This window comes from Aquila chrysaetos, chromosome 12 (genome assembly GCF_900496995.4).
Source record: "Aquila chrysaetos chrysaetos chromosome 12, bAquChr1.4, whole genome shotgun sequence".
NCBI classification, from domain to species: domain Eukaryota; kingdom Metazoa; phylum Chordata; class Aves; order Accipitriformes; family Accipitridae; genus Aquila; species Aquila chrysaetos.
In genome coordinates, this window is record NC_044015.1 from 1677793 (window position 1) to 1697009 (window position 19217).

At 61.0% G+C, this 19217-nt stretch overlaps 1 protein-coding gene and 1 long non-coding RNA gene across 6 annotated transcripts; both read left to right on the plus strand.

Moving 5' to 3' along the window:
• The first annotated feature begins 987 nt into the window (after positions 1 to 987).
• On the plus strand, positions 988 to 10080 carry LOC115349620. 2 transcript variants are annotated; one of them, XR_003926165.1, is made up of 3 exons: positions 988 to 6618; positions 9025 to 9204; positions 9712 to 10080. It is a non-coding gene; the product is annotated as an uncharacterized LOC115349620 (long non-coding RNA). The 2 variants fall into 2 exon arrangements; XR_003926164.1 differs by lacking the exon at positions 988 to 6618 and adding an exon at positions 6625 to 8694.
• A 3078-nt stretch (positions 10081 to 13158) lies between these two features.
• On the plus strand, positions 13159 to 18365 carry TMEM161A (transmembrane protein 161A). 4 transcript variants are annotated; one of them, XR_005933632.1, is made up of 12 exons: positions 13159 to 13238; positions 13709 to 13812; positions 13905 to 13985; positions 14231 to 14328; positions 14462 to 14618; positions 14939 to 15090; positions 15181 to 15241; positions 15378 to 15855; positions 16002 to 16176; positions 16255 to 16351; positions 16596 to 17396; positions 18181 to 18365. XR_005933632.1 is itself a non-coding variant. In XM_030034081.2 (12 exons), the coding sequence occupies exons 1-12, from the start codon at positions 13236 to 13238 to the stop codon at positions 16850 to 16852; spliced, it is 1443 nt and encodes a 480-aa protein (XP_029889941.1). In that variant the 5' UTR covers positions 13159 to 13235; the 3' UTR covers positions 16853 to 17081. The 4 variants fall into 4 exon arrangements, 2 of the variants coding, with proteins under 2 accessions (XP_029889941.1, XP_040983487.1); XR_005933631.1 differs by lacking the exon at positions 18181 to 18365 and adding an exon at positions 18030 to 18173; XM_030034081.2 differs by lacking the exon at positions 18181 to 18365 and having other exon boundaries at positions 15378 to 15521; positions 15742 to 15855; positions 16596 to 17081.
• Positions 18366 to 19217: the final 852 nt, after the last annotated feature.

Consider the following 19217-nt stretch of genomic DNA (forward strand, 5'->3'; position numbering starts at 1 on the left):
TTAAAAAACAAGGCAGGGAAAAGGGGCAGAATGGAAGAAAGAGCAGGTAACAGAGGGGCTGATGGCCTGAGAGACAAGTCAGGGCGAGGTGATAAAGCAGGAGATGGGCAGATAAGACCCCAGGCAGCGCGAGCGGGAGGCAGAGCGTGGCGGCTGCGGAGCTGGTACCCACGGGAGGATGCTCGAGGCTCCGGCTCACGCCAGGGCTCAGCCCCTCTGAGGCTGGGACGGGAGGGGGTGGCAACGGTGGCAGCGAGGTCCCTGCCAAGCTGGAAAGACCCAAAGGTCTACAATCACACGAGCATCCCCATATCTCATTAACCAGGGTTCCCGGCTAACGAGCCCGGCCCGGCGGAGCAGGTGAGCGGCACCCATGGCAGGCAGGTGGCTGCGAAGCACAGGGCTATAAATCTCCCGCGCGGTGCGGGTGCCGCCGAAAGCCTTCCAGCAGGATTTATCTCCCCTTCCCGCTTTCCCCGCCTTCCCGCAACCGCCACGTGGATTCCCCGCGGCAAGGGAAAACAAGCGAAGATGCTTTCTTTTGTCTCCGCCGCCCGCTCGGCCGCGGCTCTCCAGCTCTAATCCACCTCGGCCACCTCCCCTCCATTCACAATTTTCTTCCCATCTTCGGAGTGGAAGAAAAGAGACAAACCTTTTTTTTTTTTTTTTTTTTTTTTTTAATTAAAAAATAAATCAGCGTTGGGGAGGTGGTGGCACTGCTGGGGAAGGAGGGATGGAGACGCCCCAACAGCCGAGCCCGGCTTGGGCTGATCCCAGGGTAACCCCAGGGGTTTCACCTCCCTGAGCCCCCGCACGACGCCCACCTCAGCTCACTGCTACTCCTTATTCCATAGAGCCCTTACAAACCATTTATGGTACTTTTGTGCAAAAAAAAAAATTAATATAAATATAAGTGATGGATGTGCTGGTGATAGCTCTGCATTGAGGGAGTGGGGGGGGAAGCAGGGGGAGGATGGAGAGCGCTTAAAAATTACAGTGGGAATTAGCAGGAGCCTAAGCTGTTGTTTGCGCTGCCCATTAGCATCTGCCTATTTATCTGTCACCAGATCCTCGTGGCATCTATCCATCCATCTGGATCCTTGTCAGTCTGTCTGCCTATCTAATTATCCATTAGCATGGCAAAGCGCCCCTGACAGCGGTCCCGGCGAGGCAGACGCGAGACCACCTCAGCTGCCCTTCACCATCGCGCGGATGCTTTTATGAGCTTCACCGACACGCGAGCAAAACCCCGCTCGTAGGTTTCACAAAACAATACCTTACGGCGGGCAGGGAAGGTTCCGCAAGGCTGCGGGATGCGGATGCATCCAACGGCAATGGGGGAAAGATGGGCCGGAGCAGGCGAACGCCGGGGGGGTTGCGTGGCGGGGGTTGTCCGTAGGGCGTTGATGGTGTAGGGGGAATACGTGCGCGTGCCACGCTATACGCGCACGCCACGCGCTTTCGCTGCTCGCAGATGCTCCGTCTTGCCCATGGAAAACAAACCCCGAGGCCTCGCCCGGCACGGGCATCGCCGCGCCGTGCCGCGGGCAGCTCGGGTGCCGGCGGCTCTTTGTGCCCGTGCCGCCGCGTGGGGTTTCTTTGTTCGCGGCGCCGGGCAGGTTCCCCCTCCCCGCCTGCCCACGGGCCCCGGCTCAGAGCAGCCGCCGAGGAGCAAATCAGCGGCGTTTGCATATTCAGAGCAGGTGGGGGCCCATATGCCTAAGATGCACCAGACAAAATTAGCCACCATAATCATAATCAAGTGTGCCGTTGTGCTGGGGGAAGGGAGAGCCTGGCAGACAAGCCTGATAATTATGAAGCTCAGCATGTGCGCAGCGGTTTTGCAACAATTATGCCTAGCTCAGCAAGCCGGCAATGATGCTCGTTACAACCACCCTCCGTCGCCCACCCGCCCGCCGGTAGCTCGCTCCCGGGAGGGCTGCGCCAGCCTCGGCCCTCCCCGAGCCGCCGTTGGGAAGGGAGCATGAGGCCGGCGAGGGGCTGCGGGCAAGACCCCTGTCCCGGTGGGTCCGTCCCTTTGCAAGCTGGTTTGTCGTTTGGCGACAGCCGTTGCTCGGGCATCCCCCACTGAGCTGCCCTCTGCTCTCCCTGGGCCCCCACCACCTTCCTGCACCCTCTTCTTGCAGCAAAACCCCCCGTTTCCCACCTGGACTAAACCCACGGTGTCCAAGGTCTCTCCAGAAACCATCCTCCCCCGGCCCCGTCAGCACCCGGCTGCTCTTGCCCTGCGCGGAAAACAACCCAAACCCTTCGCATAAAGGAGCTCTTGCTGCTCCAGCTTCACTAAAATCAGTTTATATTTGCCTCCCAGGACTTTCCCTTTCCCGTCCTCCTCTGCTCGCCCTGCTCTTTGCAGGGGTGTGTTATCTCCCACTCATCCGCTCCGCAGGCTGGGAACGAGGGTGGTGGCAGGAGGTGACACACCAGATTCATCTCCAGCCGCCAGCGCTCGAGGGCCGGTGTCACGCAGCATTTCCCTGGACGAGCCCTGGGGAAGGGGAACGGGAAGAAGCCGCGTGCGCGCGAGGCCGACGGGAGATGCTCTGCGGCGCGGCGAGGACCGGCCCGCGCGCCGTGGTCTTGGGAAGCGGCGGCTCCGGGCTGCGCCGACGCGGCTCGGCCTCGAGCGTCGACAGGATGCTCCACGGAGCTTTCCGACCCGTATCCAGCGGAGGAGGGGGAAAATAAATTGGTTTCCTCTTTTAAATAGGCTGGAAGCTGCCTCGGCTTAAGCTGGGTCAGGGGGTGGTGCTGAGGGATGCTCGTGTTTCCCCGGGGGGCCCCGGTGCAATGGGGACAGGGGGGTTGTAGCGGTTTCCCTGATGGATCGGCTATAAAGGAGCTCAGCGTGCGGGGAAATCGCGGCTCTGCTTTCCCCAGCATCCCCCGTCTTCCCCTCTCCTGTACGGCGTTTGGGGGGGTCAGGATGAGCCACCCCCCCCAGCCCCAGGGAAAACCCTGCTTGAAGCACAGCAGTACCTGCAGCTCTGGGGTTAAACAGCTCAAAAGGAGGGTTTTCCACGCAGGGAGGTTTGTGGACATACTCAGCATCCTGGCACCTCTCTGCCCGTTACCTCCCAGCTCAATTAACAGAAAGAAGAGCCAAACCAGCACAGAAACACCCGTCGGCGCTTGAGGATTGCTCCGCTCTGCACCAGGATCAGCCAGGGGCTGGTTTGCTCCAGACTAGAGGATTTATCAGAAGATGATGGCAAAGCTGGGCAAGGACCAGTTTGGTTCATTTACCGTGGGGTATTGCCCGAAGTTCAGTGAAACAGCCCCAAAATCCAGTTTCTGCAGGATGGAGCAGCAAGTGCCTTTGGGGACGGCACGTGGGAGCAACTCAACATCGTGGGGGAGATTTTGGGTCCCCGAAGATCTGGCCCGGCTGTTGGAAGAGCTGTCCGTGTCAGTTCCTGGGTGTCCGGCGAGTCATTTGGGGGATTTGCTGGATCCTTGCCGGGCTGGTTTTTCACCCAAGAAGCAGGAAAGGACGTGAGCCTTGGCAATTCCCCATCACTCAGCATCTGATCCACGCCGAGAGGCTCTCACTCTTATCCATGTGGGAACAGCGGTGGTAGCATCCGGCTCAATTGACCAATTTCTGTGCAGCTGGAGCATCTGGAAACAACCAAACCAGTCCACATCAGCCCAATTTCCCACCTGCAGAGATCCACTGCTTCAGCCCTGTTTTCGGTAGAGTTTGGAATAACCCTGCAGGAACTTGGATTCACGCCTGGTCCCTTCTTGCCCCGAATCACCCATCAAGAAGTCACCCTTTATCAGGATTTTCCAAATCCCAGCAAACTGGGGTCATCGTTGTGCCATGTGCCTCCACCGATCCTCCTCTTTCTTCCCCAAATATTATGGTTTCCCTGGTCAATCCCTTCCAGAATAAATGCCTTTGATTAAATCATGGAGCCGGGGATGCTGAGGGAGTTTCCCGGGGACTTTGCTGGGCCCAGGGCAGACCCCAAATCCCCCCATGCTGGGGGTTACTGGGGCTGCACCCATCTGCGGCAAAGGGATCTTAAAATATTCTTTGCTGGAGCTTTGGAAAGGAGCTTTCGATTGTTTTAATTGATGAAGGAATTGGACAGTGAACAGAAACACAGTCAAATAAATCAGCACTGCATTTTCACCACCTTTTCCATCCCCCAAAGCTAGTTTGGGAGCAGAGCGGCTTTGCAAGACTTGGGAAAAAGCAAGAAAATTCCCCCACCTGTTTGCTTTTAAACAGGCTTTTTTTTAAGGAAAAAAAACAACAAAAAAACTCGAGGGCTGTGAACAGCACCTGAAACCAAGCCGGGGTGTGCTATTCATGCACACACGCTATCCGAGGGGCAGGATCCCCCACTCCACACCCCACGGGGCTAAAGAGCAGCAACTCTCCGGACTATAAATTCCCAGATTCCCTGGATCTCACCAGCTCGGCTGTTATTGAGATGCAGGGAGCAGGGGAGAAGGTGACCGCCGACTCCATAAATATTATTGGGGGCGACGGGGCTGCGCGGGGCCGGCGGGCGCAGACAAAGCGCCCATTGAGCTGTCGGCAAAGGCGCGACGGCCCAGCTGCTGCGGGGAGCCAGGACGGGGGTCAAGGTCAGAGGTGGCCCCTGCCTGTATTATTCCCCCCCCCCCCCCCCCAACCCAGCCCCTTTCCTCATGCCCATAAAATTAATAAAGTTAAATGGGTATCGCCGGCTCAGCGTGCCCATGGAGGATGCCGGGAGAAGCGGGTGCTGACGGCAGCGGCCGTGTCGGTCATGCAGGAGGGGAAACTGAGGCACCGTGCAAGAGCCCAGCATCGCACCCACTCTGAGGGGGCAGTGCCAGTGTCTTTATCCCTTGGGGACCCTTTTGCGAATCTGTTTAATAACATATATGCTTAAAGGCTTGCAGGCTTGACATCCCCAGCTCTGTGCTGGAGCAACCCCAGGACCATGCCAGCGTGGCCGGGGAGCCCATGGCCACCCCAAACCGCCCAGCACCCCTGCCCTGTGCCCAGTTCTCCCTATGCCGAGGGTTTCTCCATATGGACGGAGAACCGGAGCTTTCAGCTGTGCGTGGCAGCTGCTGCAAGGGCAGCCCCCGACAGCCCCATCCACTCCCCAGGACTGGGGGTTCAATCCTGCTGCCACATAAACTTAGATTTTTAAAATATTTTACTCCTTATTAAGCAATCCCTTAGCAACGCTTGTTTCCATGGCAAAGAGCAGAGAACCTCCATGCTGATGCTGAGCTTTGCCTTAAACTATAATTCAGCTCATTTTATTTGGGTGCTGCCCCATGGGGCCAGGTCCCCAGCACCCATGGGGGCTGTCCACCCTGGGATAGACCATAGGTGCCTGTTCTGGGCTCCGAGCCAGGCTGGGGACACAAAGCAAGGGCCGTTTACCTGGGAAGAGGAGGTGTGCAGCATGCAGAGCCTCTTCGTGCAAAAAAAGGGGGCTTGGGGCACACTGTGCACCCCAAAAAAGCCAGTCTCCATCCCCTGTAAGCCCAGCTCTGGAGCTCCTGGGGTTTAAAGGCAGAGCCGTGCCCAGCTGTGGAGCAGCCCAGGCTTCCAAAATTACGCTCATGAGCCCAGCCGCCAGCAGGGCTGAGGGCTTTCCTTGCTTCCCTGCACCTCCAAGCCTTAACGAACTCAAGCAAACGAGGCGCAGGACACTGGGGCAGTGCTGGGTGCCAGCGGGTGCTGCGGCACCAAACCGAACGGGAGTCAGGTGCTTTAGAGCCCGCTGGCACCGCACGGTGAGAGCTGCCCTTTGGGCAGCCTCGCTTTCCCAAAGGGGCATTGGGAGTCACTTAAAAATTGGGATTCCTGCAAAAAATCCAAATGAAAAGGGTATTTTTTAGTTTTCAAAAATCCCACCGACGCTCCGTGCTCCACTTGGCATTTTCGAAGAAATGGGTTTAATTCTGCTATCTCTATCCTCAATGGAAAAAACTCCACTTGGGAGCAATGGCAGGTTCCTGGGACAGACCCTCCACAGGGACATTCCCTCCCAGAATCACCCAAGGTCCCCATTTTCCACCCCAGAGACCAAAATCAGCATTTCTGTGGGTGCGAGAACCCCGGCAGACCTGGTATTGCTGGGTTTGCTCATCTCCATCTCCCCGGGAGGAGAAAGGAAACTCTCCTTCCTCACCGCGCTTTTATTTTGCTGCAGTGGTAACGAATTCTTGCAGCGGTTCATGCCCTGAAGGAGCCTTAAAACCTCCCAAATTTGACAGCCAAAAATAGCTATCGCTCTGCTTGTTTCCAAGTGTTCACTAGCCCTGATTTATTTACCCCAGTTATTTGAATCCGTCTCACGCTTTGAATCCCAAATCCTAAGCAGAATGGAAAAAAACCTGCATCTGTCATTTAGATGCTCTTGCACTCGTTGAACGGGGAGGGGGATTATCGTTTCTCCTGGCTGAAAGGGTGTCCCCCGTGCTGGGGTCCTGGGGAGGGCTGGAAAAGCTGAAAAAAATCATGGCTTTATCAACTCCTGGGATTTCCAAGCATCCGGACTGTGCGGCAGCTCCAGGAGTATTTTTCCCAGCCCTTAATATCCTTGTTTGCCGTGGGGGAGGCTGCCAGGACTGCGGGTGAGCAGAGCTCGGGGGGGACCCGTGGGCTGGATTAGTCAGCGGCGTGGGAGCGTTCGGCAGCAGAATTGCTGGTGGCATCCCTGTGCACCCTCTCTGCCCCGTGCCTGTGCTCCCCCATCCCGGAGCCCATCGTTGTGGATGCAGAAACCCCCGCCGCCTCCCTCCTCATCCCAGTCCCGACGCGGTTTTGTCCCCGGGGTGCCAGCGGCGTGCTGCTTGGGGAGCGCCGAAAAGCAAAATGCAGATTTTTGGTGCAGAAGGACCCAGGTCAGGTGTCCGTGGGGCAAACCCTGCACTGGGACACGGCCAGGACAAGGCTCCTGGTAGCGGGGGGGGGTATCCGTGGGCTTTCGATCATGGCAAATCTCCTGGATTTTCTTCCCACCAGCTTGCACAGCCCAAATCTCTCTCCCTGATGGTATTTCAAGCCACCCGACACCCACTCTTAGCTCGCTGTAGCTCTGTTTGGAAAGTTTTGAAATTCTGGGTCACTGGATTATTTGCACTCGATGATCTCCCCTGCTTGGGACCAGCATCTCTGGCACTGAGCACCCACCGGGCTGGGCTTGTGCACCAGCAAGGAGGGGCTCAAAACATTCCCAAAGCTGGGAACGAAGGGATGAAGGGCAGCGAAGGTGGATGAGGCTGTGGGGAGAGGAGGGTGCCCCCCATCCTCCTCGTCTCCCCCAAAACAGGCTCAGCTTTTCTCATGTACATACACATATGCTCACCTCCGCCACGCTGCTGGAGAAGGGGCGAAATTAATCCCTATGGAAATTTATTTAAATGAATTCCCTGCCTGGACACTCAAGCTGTTCCCAGCCTGGCGAGGGCAGGGCAGCCGGGGGAGGAGGGAGTGCGGACCCCCCGGGCACCCCAATTCCCCCATTACAGCCACATCTCATGGGGGTTATTCCCCCCCCAGGCAGTTGCCCCAGCGGTGCCGAGCCATGCCACAAACCCAGGTTTGGGCCCACAAATTGCCCCAGGGCTCCCAGGGGGTCACTCGTGTCTTGCCCCCATGTTGGAGCGGGGAGAAGATGCCGGCGGCTCTCGCTGCACCTCGGCGAAAGTCGGGGTGGACATCCAAACAGGTTGCTTTTTGCCCCATAAGCTGTGGGCCTTGGTCAATTCATTAGGGAAAAGAGAAATTAGCTGAGCATGTCAATAAATAAGAAATACTGGTTTTCCTGCCCAAAACACACCTTGGTTTATTAATTAAATTCACACTATGTGCTGCAGCAGCATCGAGCCCTTCCCGTTCCCATCGCACTAATTGAGCTGCCGAGATCCTCGTCCCAGCCCCGGCCGTCCTTACGCCAGGCGCTTGTGCAGATTTTCGGCTCGAGTGGTCTCACCCCACGAGATAGGGGAGGTGGGGGGGCAGACGGGGACCCCCTTGGCCTCAGGGAGGCAGAGCAAGCACCGCAGTGAACCCCAAGCTCCTGGGAAGCGTGGGCAACCCCCGTGGGTGGCCCCGATCCCGTACGGCAGCAACGCAGCCGGCCCCGGAAAAGGGGATCCGAGGCATCTGCATCCCCCGGACAAGGCTCCTTTGAGATGGGGCACAGATGGGGTATTGTCAGCGCAGGCAAGGGGTGAGGGAGATCCGGGAAGAGGGTTTGAAGTGGGATTGTGATGGGAAAGGTTGGGTTTGCAGGGAGCTTGACCTTGCAGGGGACCTCCCCGACAGCGAGCATCCGCCCCGCGCCCCGGCATCTTTGCGGTACCCCGGAGGGAGAGCCCAGCCGGGCTCTGGCAAAACCCAAGCATAAAAGCATCGAGGAGGAGCTTTTCGAAGAGGAATATTCACGCTGAAGCATCAGGCGATCTCAGCACGTGCAAACGCGCTCACGCCTTCGCCAGCCCTGCGTGGGCATCCATGCGCACGGGTGGGGGATGCACGGCCCCGTGTGCATCCATCCCTGAGGGCGTCAGTGTGTTCGGGATCAAGGGGGGGGGTGCTCCGGGAAAGGAGGGTGCCTGCACCGATTCCCCACCCCACGCAGACCACGGAGGGAGATGGACCTGAACCCCAAAGCCGGCAGAGCGCTCGTGGGGGATCAGGGCTGGGTGAGCCGGCAAGAACAGGCACTTCTCGGGGATTTATGCCATGCAGCACTTGTCAGCGCAGCTTTAGCACCCCATAAAGCAACGCCGAAGGCTGAACGTGAAGGGAGAACACAAAGATGCCCCGACTGGCCAATTAATGAGCAAATTCGGGCTCAGGCCCTGCAAAGCTGCGTAAGGGAAAGGCTTGGGGGGGGGGGGGGGGAATGCAGCCATGGGGAGGAGGGGAAAATGCAGGAGGAGACTGGAATTAGGGGAGGGGTGCGTGCACCGCGACGTGGCATGGCAGCCCCGGTGCAGGCAGCAGCTAACGCCATGTATGTTCATTTGCAGGCAGCTGCCTGGCAGCGCACCGGGGGCTTTGCTGACTGCACCCCACAATCGGGACATCGGGACCCCCCACAAGCGACCGACAGCAACAAGGACATGAGTGAAGAGGTGCCACCGCATGCCCGGGGGACAGCGTGAGGGTCAGCCTCTTTGCAAGCGACCCGGCACAAAGCACGGCTCTCGGTAAGGATTTTTTGGAGCAGCCCACGGGAATGGGGCAGGAGGTGGGGACCCCACAAACGCCACAGCGGTGCCCAGGTCACCCCAGACGTCTCACTGCTTTAGGAGCATCGCCTTAAAGGACTTACAGGAGTTTTGCAGGACACAACTCCCTCCCCTGCCCGGGCGGGAGCTCTTCTCCCCATTAGACACCGGCAGCGATGTGGTTTTTCATGCTCCTGCTGTCACCTGCCCTCTTTCAAGATGTCCCAGGCTGTCACCAACCACTTAAATACATGCTGGCCCCAAACTCCTGCCTATCCCCACTGCAGGAGGCTGGAGCCAAACCCTAATAGAAATGTCCCCAAGCGCACGGTGGGATGGGGACTGCTGTTGTAGGGATGGCAGAAATTATTTGGGCAGGGAGTTGGCATTGTGGTGACACTGTCACCTCCTGGCCGTCCTGTGGGAACTCAACCCCGGTTGTCACTGGGCTGGGCCTGGGCTCACACCATGTTCTCCCATTAACAGGTGACATGAGTGGATGCCGTGGGGTCCAGGTGCCCAAGAAAGGCTGGAGAAAACCAAGGCTGGGATGGAAGCGTGGGCAGGATCCGTGCAGATGCCCTTCCCATCCCCAGGGTAAGGGCTTCCTCCCTCTTTTCCCATATAAGCAGCCCCAAGGCTGAAGCCAGACATGCCCAGGGGGTCCCACCCGGGGGTGCCCCCCATACCTCGGTGCCAGACGGGTTGCACGGACCGCGAGATGACACCCCAGGAAGCTGGAAGGACACAGCCGCTGCCACCAAGCCCGAGGCACCGGGAGGATGAGGTCTGCAGCAAAATGAGGCGAAAGGGAAAAAAAAAAATCACACGCATTAAAGGTGTTCAAAGCCCCCAGCCGTGTTGCAGCCTGGTATCCCTCGCGCCGCTGGTGTTTGAGCAGAATTTTGTCCCTTTTTCTTGCAGGACCCCCCAAATCCTTGCAAGACCCCGTGTCTCGGGTGTGTTTCCTTCCCAGCGGGTTAAATTTTTATCTTTCCAGCCCTCTCCTTTCCCAGGGTGGGAGGCGAGGGGTGCCCCGAGGGGGTCCCAGCCCCAGAGGGGACGATGTCCTGTCCCTTTTGGGCTGGGGGGAGGCAGGAGCAGCCCGGCTTTGGGCTTGGCTGGTGTGGGGACGGGCACATCTCCCCTCACCCTCACTCCCTCTTCTCTTTTCCACCCCAGACCTGGGAACCGGGTCCGGTCCCGCTTTGCTGGTCCACGGGGCTCCCCGGGGGTGGCCCTGATGGGGGACGGGTGGGACAGGTCGTGCAAACTGGGACCCGGGAGGGACAAACACCCAGCCAACACCACCAGCTCCCAGTGCACTGACTGGTTGCTCCAGCCCCAGCTGGTGCAGCTGGTCCTGAGACTCCCTCCAGCCCCACAGCCGCCGTTTTTCTGTCTTTAAGTCAAATTTCAAGGCAAAAATAGAGCCTGGAGACCTGCAGCTCCAGGAGCAGACAGGGGATGATGCACAGCGTCGCCGCAGAAGTTGGCGACTCCGGTTGCTCACTCGGTATCGGGGTGCCGGAGCCGTGGAGCCAGTGCCAGGTCCAGCCGGCGCTGCCGCCGTGGTCCCCTCCCCACGGAGGGCTGCGAGATCCCACCAGTGTTTCTGGTGACCGGTTAAACACAGCGTGGGTGACGTGGGGCCGGGCTGGCTCCCCTGCGGATGTATCAGAAGGACGTCCTCGCCGAAATCCCTGCCTCCGAACCCCCCCAGCACGCGCTCGCTCGCCACCGCCAGCGACCCAGACGCCCAAATATTGAGCTATACATTAAATTACCCTGGGGAAAGGGCCGGGAGGGAGCCGGAGCACGTCGGAGGGAGCGTGGCAGTTTGTTATGCTAACCGAGGGGGGCTCCGCTCAGGGGACGTGTCGGAGAGGTCTGAAGAGCAAGGAGTTCACAGGCCCTCTCCTTTTGTCATGCTAAAAGTGCAACACAGAAAATATATACAGGCAGCTGCTCAATGGAGCGTGAAATACAAGTGATTTCTCCGGGAGCCCTGGGTAATGCGATGCAGCCCGGACAATGCCCGCCACCGCCCGCCGCCGCCTTTGTGCAAAATGGGAAACTTCTGGGGGGGGGAGAAATGGGCACAGACCAGCTCCGGGCATGCCAGCTGCCCCCAGCATCGCCCAGAGGTGGAAAGTTGAGTCCGTCCCTGGCTGCGGTGCTCATGGGGTCCCCCAGCTACGGGACCAGTGGGAGCCCAGTTGTCCCAGGCTGGGCTCCGGTTCAGTGGGTGCCGTGTGGCTGCCAAGCCCCAGTCCTTCAAGAAAATATCTCTCCGGTGCGTACGGGGACCGTGCTGGGTCTGGCACCCCCTCGCCGGGCGCAGGGCCGGGGTCCCCCGTTAATTCAGTGACTTTACAGCAGCACCGACAACGGCCCCGTCGCGGCAGCTCCCTTTGCTGATGCTAATTTGGGCATCTCGGCAGGAGCGGTGTAAAATCAGACCTCAAAGGGGCTTTTGTGTCCTGGGGGAGGGCGGCCGGGCTGGGGGTGCTCTGAGCATCCATCTTCCACCTTTCCCTCCTTTTTTTGTGTCTCGGCGGAGCTGAAAGCCGACGCCGTGGGGGCTGCGAGGATCCTGGGGCCCTGCATTCGTTCCAGAGAGGCGCGGCCACCAGTTTGGGCAGACCCTGTGGCCAGTGCTGCGCCCCGGTGCAAGAGCTGGGGGGGTCTGGGGGTTCTGGGCGGGGGGACCAGGACACAGGCTCTGCCCAGCCAGCAAAGGTGATGGAGCAGGCTGCTCCCCGGACCCTGGCTTGGCTCGCAGCCGGGGGCACCTGGCAGCCAGGATCAGGCCACTTGGGGCCGGCTGTGGGATTTTTTGGAATCACAGCCCCCGAGTTCTCCCCCCGCCGTCAGCGGAGGGGCTGCTCGGCTCCTGGCCAAAGCTGGCACGGGGGCACACTGGGGGCTGCATGCCCGGGCTGCTCTGGGGGGTGCCGGGGGAAGGCGGGGGGACGTGGTACCCCCCAAGCTCGGGTACCCCAACCCACGGGGGATGCTCGGGGCACGGGCGGAAGCGACATCTAGCGGGAAGCGCATCCCGTTGCCTGGGAGATCGATATCCATGGCAACCCCTCGGGGCCACCAGCACCCTGCCTGGACCAGGAGCACCCACTAGCACCCACAGAGCCCCCCACCCCGTTGAGTGCTCCTTGCAGGGCAGGGCTGTCACGGTCCGAAGTAACCCCGAGCTCAGATGAAATGCCTGCGGACCCCCGCCGTGACGCAGGTGCTGGCACTGTGGTGGGCCCTGAAGCCCCTTACCCACCGTCAGCCGGGACGAGCTGCACCCAACGGGCTCTGCCCTGGCCTCGTCCACCATCGGCTCCTCCGGTGCTCGCAGGGAGATGCAGCTGGGCAGCAACGAGGGGATAAATGCAGGAGTGGACCCCATTTCTTTCGCAAGGAAGACGTGGGCATAAGGACGAGGCGGGCGAGATGCTTGGAACGTGTCCTCCAGGGAGGGCACCGGGGAGGGGAAGATGCCAGCTCAGCCAGGACGGAGGATGACAGGGATGCCACAGGGATTGAGCCACCCAAACCCCTGTGCCCTCCTTTGCCCCCAAAATTCAACGCCCGGGGGCTGTATGCAGGGATAGGTATTGCAGAACCTCAGCCCGAAGGGGCCCTTCAGGTGCAACCGCACACCCACATGCACGCACATCTACACATAGGAGGTGCAGCCATGTCCATATATATGATTTATTATCTATATATCCACGCGGCCGCTGCTGGGTCTGTGCCGCCGCCCCGCGCAGCGCAGCCGGGACTCGAACCCGCGACCTCAGGACAGCGCGGGGACCACAGCTCCCAGGAGGCAGCGCCAGCGGAACTAGGCGCCGCGGAGGGCCCCGCCTCCGCCCGGTACCGCCTTTCCATTGGCCGAGGAGCTGCCAATCAAAGGGAGGGCGACGGCGGATTGGCCTGCGTGGGGCGGCGGCGGCGGCGGCGGGTAAGCTTCCTGCGGCCGCCTTTGCATTGACCCCGGCATGGTGAGCGCGGATCGGGGGTGTCTGCTCGGGGCGGGGGGGGGCCTGGCCCCGGGGGTGTCTGCCCGGGGGGGTGCATCTCCAGGCTTTTTTGGGAGGGTGCATGCCTGGGGCGGGGGGGGGGGGGGGTGTGCATGCACGGGGCTGTCCCGGGGGTTGCACGCCCGGGGGGGGGCGTGCCCAGGAGGGTGCATGTCCAAGTGGGCACGCCGGGGGTGTCCCGGGGGTGTGCGTGTCCGGAGGGTGCCTGCCCGGGGGGTGCATGCCCGGCGTGTCCCGGGGGGGTGCACGCCCGTGGGGTGCATGCCCGGGCTGTCCCATGGCAGGGACAGGGGCTGGGAGAAGCAGACAGCCTCGGTGTTGCAGGCTGGTGGAGGCGGGGGGGGGGGGGGGGGGGGCTCTCCAGGTCCCCCCACCTCGGCTTTGGGGGGCTCAAGTGCCGGGGTCACTCCCTGAGGTTGTCCCCGGTGCAGGCGGTGATGGGGGTGCAGGTGGTGGTGAGCCTCCTGGCAGCCAGCGTCATGCAGAAGATGGCCCCGCATTGCTCCTTCGCTCGCTGGCTGCTCTGCAATGGCAGGTACGTGGTCCGTCCCTCCCTGCTCGTCCCCGGAGCGGGGGGGGGGACTCGGGGACACCCGGCACCACTGATACCCGACTGCTCCCTTCCAGCCTGCACCGCTACAAGCATCCCTCGGATGAGGAGCTCTGCGCCCTGGCAGGCAAGCAGCGTCCCAAGGCCAAGCGGGACAGGTCAGCTCAGCTCGTGCCCGTGGCTTCGGCAGGCAGGAGGGACTTAAAACGATAAATATTTTGTGTTGGTGATAATGGAAGTCATCCCGGTATGCTGCGGGACTCCGCTGGGCTCCGGGCCGGTGCCGGTGATGAGGAGCCCCAAGCTGGGGACGTGCCGCCACGCGAGGGGCTTTCGGCACCGTGGGACGCAAGGGACAAGCCGGCTCTTTGCCTGCCGCCTCGAGCCCAGGTTTGCCTTGCAGGAGGATGAACGGCGTGACGGATGACAAGCCCCTCTCTGTGCCCCGGGACATCGACCTCCGCCTGGACACCAGCCCCATCACCGCTGTGGATGCTCTCGGTAACCCCCCCGTGCACCCCCAGCTCCCTCTGCACGCAGGACCCGGCATTGCCCTGGACCCGGGACCCTTGCCCGTGCCCGGGACCCCCAGTAGGTCCCCACAGCACGGTGACACGTCCCGCTGTCACACCAGTGCTGCGCTATTTCCTGGAGTACCAGTGGTTCGTGGATTTTGCCGTCTACTCCACTGCCGTGTACCTCTTCACCGAGGGCTACTACTGCCTGGCGGACCCCCAGAAGGAGACGAACATCGGGGTGCTCTGGTGCCTGCTGACGGTCATCTTCTCCGTGTATCCTTCTGCCGACTTTTGGGGCGCGATTGCTGCCAACCGCCGGGTTCAGGCTGCCAGTGGGCAGGAGAGGGAACCCGTCGTCCTTGTTTTTTCCCCATTAAAAGCCAGTTGAGGTGGAAAACTTAAATTTCTGGATTTATAAACCACTCACTGATGAGCTGTAAAGGTGCCTAATGAGAGCTTTCCCTGCAGAGAAGGTGGCAGCGGCCTAACGATGCAGATGCTTTACAACATGCTAATGAGCAGGGGGGTCCCACTGGCATTGGGGGGGGGTCCCGAAGCCCCCGGTTTCCTTGACGGCCACCCCTCACCCGCAGCAAGGTCTTCTTCATGGTGATGCGCCATTACTTCCACTCGGAGGAGGGGGGTGAGCGCTCTGTCTGCCTCACCTTTGCCTTCTTCTTCCTCCTCCTCGCCATGGTGGCCCTGGTCATCCGTGAGGACTACCTGGAGTTCGGCCTCGAGCCCGGTGGGTGAGGGGGGACGGGGGGAGGCGGGCGGGCAGGTGGTCCTTGGGGGCTGCGGGCACCCCGCTTACGGGGGGGGTCGCTCCCCGCAGGGCTGGCCGGTGTCAGCAGCAACCTGGAGAGCATCCTGAAGCAGCGGGGCTGGGAGTGGACGTGAGTTGATGACCGGGCAGGGAGGAAAATGGGGTTTTCGGGAGGCTTTGTGGAGGTTTGGGGTGGGGAAGCCTCAGGGGCTCACCGGGGACGGGGCTGACCCGTCCCCCCCCCGCGCTACCTTCTTTTTCCGCAGGTTGCCCCTCGCCAAGCTGGCCTTCAAGCTGGGGCTGGTGGCCCTGTGCTCCTTCCTGGGTGCCTGCCTGACCTTCCCGGGGCTGCGCCTGGCCCAGACGCACCTCGATGCTCTCCGGATGGCGGCCGACAAGCCCCTGACCCAGTTGGGTGAAATCTGCGGGTGGGGAAGGAGGCGAGGGGGTTGGTGCTGGCATTTTGGGGGCTGGGACCACCCCCCCCCCTTGCTCTGCAGGGCAGCGAGGAGGTTTGATGGTGGGAGAAGGGTGTTGGGGGTGTGGGTGAGGACCGGTCCCTGCCCGCTGAGGGATGGAGGGACGGGGGATACCAGGCTGTATGGGGGTCTCGTGACGGCTCCGCTGCAGGGTCCTGCTCCACGTGAGTTTCCTGGCGCCTGTCCTCGTGGTGGTGATGTGGATCAAGCCCATCTCGCGGGAATTCCTGCTCCACGCGCCCATGGGCAAGCAGACGGTGCAGATGTAAGTGTCTGACTGTGTCCCGGCATCCTTGCTCCAAGGGGAAACTGAGGCGCGCGTGCACCAGTCCACCTCCTCCAACACCAGTACAGACGGGGGGGGTTTCTGGACCCTGAGATCTCCCTGACAGCCCCCTCCTCTTGCCCCAGCATGTCGGACTCTGCCTACAACACCGCGCGCCTCTGGACCATTGTCGGCCTCTGCCTCTTGCGCCTGGCCGTCACCCGCCGTCACCTCCAGGCGTACCTGGGCCTGGCCGAGCGCTGGGTAGAGCAGATGAGGAGGGAAGCCGGGCGCATCGCTGTCCTGGAGATCCAGCGCAAGGTCTGGACGTGGGAGCTGGGATGGGAGCGGGGGTCCGGGTACGACCGCCGGCCTCCCGCTGATCCCTGCTGCCCACAGATCACGAGGATTTACTGCTACGTCTCCGTGGTCAGCCTGCAGTACCTGGGACCCATCATCCTCACCCTCCACTGCACGCTGCTCCTCAAGACGCTGGGTAAGGAGGCGGCAGGGGGAACGCGGGGGGCTCAGGAGGGGCAGGATGAGACCCGCAAGTCGTCATCGAGCCGTCAGCATCCAAAGCGTCCCCAGGCTCTCAAGACGTGGTTTGCGGTTGGCACGAACGTGTAACGCGTGCAGCGAGCGTGCAGGGACTCGGCCGCCAGCACGTCTAGCACGGGGATGGGTCTGCAGCGTGGGGACCGACCCCCCCGCAGACCTGTCCCCTCTTTGTCACGCAGGGCACCACTCGTGGGGGCTGTACCCGGAGCCCCCTCCCCTCCCCCTGGCAGCAACCGCAGCATCGCCGCATCCCGGCGGCGAGGACAGGGAGGACGTGCGTGCCGCAGTGGAGCAGATCACGGGCGTTTTGGGTGGCATCTTCACCCCCCTCTTCTTCCGCGGACTCTTCGCCTTCCTCACCTGGTGGGTGGCCGCCTGCCAGGTCGTCACCAGCCTCTTCGGCCTCTACTTCCACCAGTACCTGGCAGCCTCCTGACTGGAGGGAGCCGGGACATGCCTCGGGGCGCAGCCGGTGCTCGGCTGCTGGTCCCCTCGCTCCTGCCTTGGCTGGTTTTTCCCCCCCACTTTGCACGCGCTGGCGGCACACCTGGACACGCGCGTGGGGACGCGTCTGCCGCCAGCTCTCGGCACGACGGGTTTTATGCATCCGGGCCAGCGTGGGCATCGCCTGCTCCTGCCGCCCATCACCACCGTGCCTGCTCTCGCCCCGCTGCCGCTCCGGGCTGCATCCCTCCAGCCCCTCTTCCCCTCCCTGGTCCTGCACGGTGATGGAGGAACCAAAGCCCCGCAGCTGGGTTTGCTGCTGCCTGCTCTGACCCGACACGGGGACACTCTGCCGCTGTGTTTTCCTGGAGGGCAGCGGCTCCTGCCAGCCCCGGGTGGTACGTGCTGGGCAGAGGACTCGGTGGGGATCGCCTTTGCGTGGGAGAGACCCTACAGCCGGGTTGGAGCGGCAGCTTGGCTTGCCAGCACAGACTTTGGGGTTTGCTCTGCCTAGCGTTCGCCTCCACCGGCGGAGGGTGAGTGTATTTTTGTAGGGTTGCTGCTCTGGCCAGCTGGGTCAGAGCTCCTTGGGGGGGTCATCCCTCTGCTTTGTGTGAAATCCTCAGGCCCAGCAGCCTCGGCTGTTGGCTGTTTTAGAAATAAATAAGTAACCCAGAGCCTGTTCACCGCTCCAGAAGCTGCTGCTTTACACTTTGCGGCCCCGAAGCCCCTCGAGCAGGGCAGGGGTCCCAGCTGCCTTTGGGCAGGCGGGCGAGCGGCAAAGCCCCCGTACGTGTTATTGCAGCAAGGGGAAGAAGCCGAGCGCTTGAACAAACCCTGCAGCCCGTCCCCATCGCGCTTGAGGAGGAGACCTCACGTTCACCCCATCACAGCCTGACTCGGTGCCTGTTCCTTGCCCTTCCTTCGGCACTGGGATCGCACCCGGGCTGATAACGCACTGCTCAGCCCAACAGTGGCTGCGGGGAGGGGGGGGGGGAATGGGGTAGACGGCCCCTTGTCCATCTCGGCTGAGCTCTTCCCCACTGCACGGTGGGTGCTGGTCCAGCTGCATGAAAAAGGATTAGCAGGTCTGGGCTGCTCAGAGAAAGGGAGAGGGACTCTGATCCTATTTGATAGCCTTGTAATGGTCTTAATTCCCTCTTGCTAAGGGCCGAGATGAGAAAGCAGCCCTTTGCCTGGTGTCAACAGGGGTAATCCGGACAGCCCTCCTCCGCCTGGTTCCCGAGTACCCAAGCTGCAGACGCGGTAAAATCCCTTTTGCAAAAAAAAATTATGGGGAAATTTCCCTTTTGCAAACAGCTGGGGAAACCAGAGCCCAAAGCAGCACCATTAACCAGCACAAGGCCAGGAGGAATTTGGCTCCAGCAACACTGTCGCCAAGTCACGGGTGGAAAGGTGCAAGGAAGAAGCGATTCCCCCAGGGCCGGGATGCAGAAGGGACTTGTTCCAGCCTGCACCATCCCATTAAAAGCTAGTCCGACTGTCTTGATGGCTCATTTATCTAATTTTCCTTAAGCATGTGGAGGAAGCAGCCGGGGGCTGAGCTGGCAGGGAAGCCTTCGCGGCAGGAGGACGGTTGCTAGGGCCTGAGGTTGTGCTGCATTCAGACATGCAGACAGTTCCTCCCCTGAGATCTGCCCAGACGTGACCCTCTCAGGCAGGGACAATGACTGATAGACTAGCCAAGAGCAGGAGACAGATCCACAGGCACTGAAATTGGGCCACATCAAATAAAATGAAAGAGCCCCCCCATCTTCCTCTTCTCCCCGGAATTATTTTTACTCTTTGGGTCTCTGCTTTATTTAGAACGGGGTACAGGCTGGGCTCTTGCAAAGGGCCACGCTCAGGGTCTTGGCGGAGAGGGGAGCAGCTGGGACCGAGAGGTTCTCTTGCTGCAGAGGCTCCGCTGGCACCGGGATTCGGACTGGCACCAGGAGTCCGTGCTGTGACCCAGCTCGCATTGCCCCTGCTCCCCTGGAGCACACCTACCTTCGGCTCCCGCTGAGCCACGCTTGGCAAGAACCCGAGGGCTGGAGGCAGCTCCTGGAGGTCTTCATGCCCTGAGAAGGAGGGAAGCAGCGAGCCCTGCCTTCCCACCCCACTTCCATCCAAAATGAGATCCCCTTGCCGTCCTTGCTGCCTGCATCCTGCAGAGCTGTTCCTGCTTGGAGCAGCTGGAAAGTTCTAATCGCAGCTCTCTGTGGCTGACAGCTCAAACCAACCCAGCTGGATGCTCCCCTGCATGCAGGGAGCCAGAAAACCAAAGGTAGGGATGCTACCCTCAACTGGCAGGGTCGAGAGGCAGCTGGTCCGGGGCAGGTAGACAGGGACCGTTC

What these genes read in the sequence shown, in the direction of transcription:
- TMEM161A (XM_041127553.1), top strand. An exon ending in TGGCTGCTCTGCAATGGCAG is followed by an intron (nt 13,813 to 13,904) that starts GTACGTGGTCCG and finishes GCTCCCTTCCAG; the next exon opens with CCTGCACCGCTACAAGCATC. An exon ending in TCCTGGAGATCCAGCGCAAG is followed by an intron (nt 16,177 to 16,254) that starts GTCTGGACGTGG and finishes TGCTGCCCACAG; the next exon opens with ATCACGAGGATTTACTGCTA.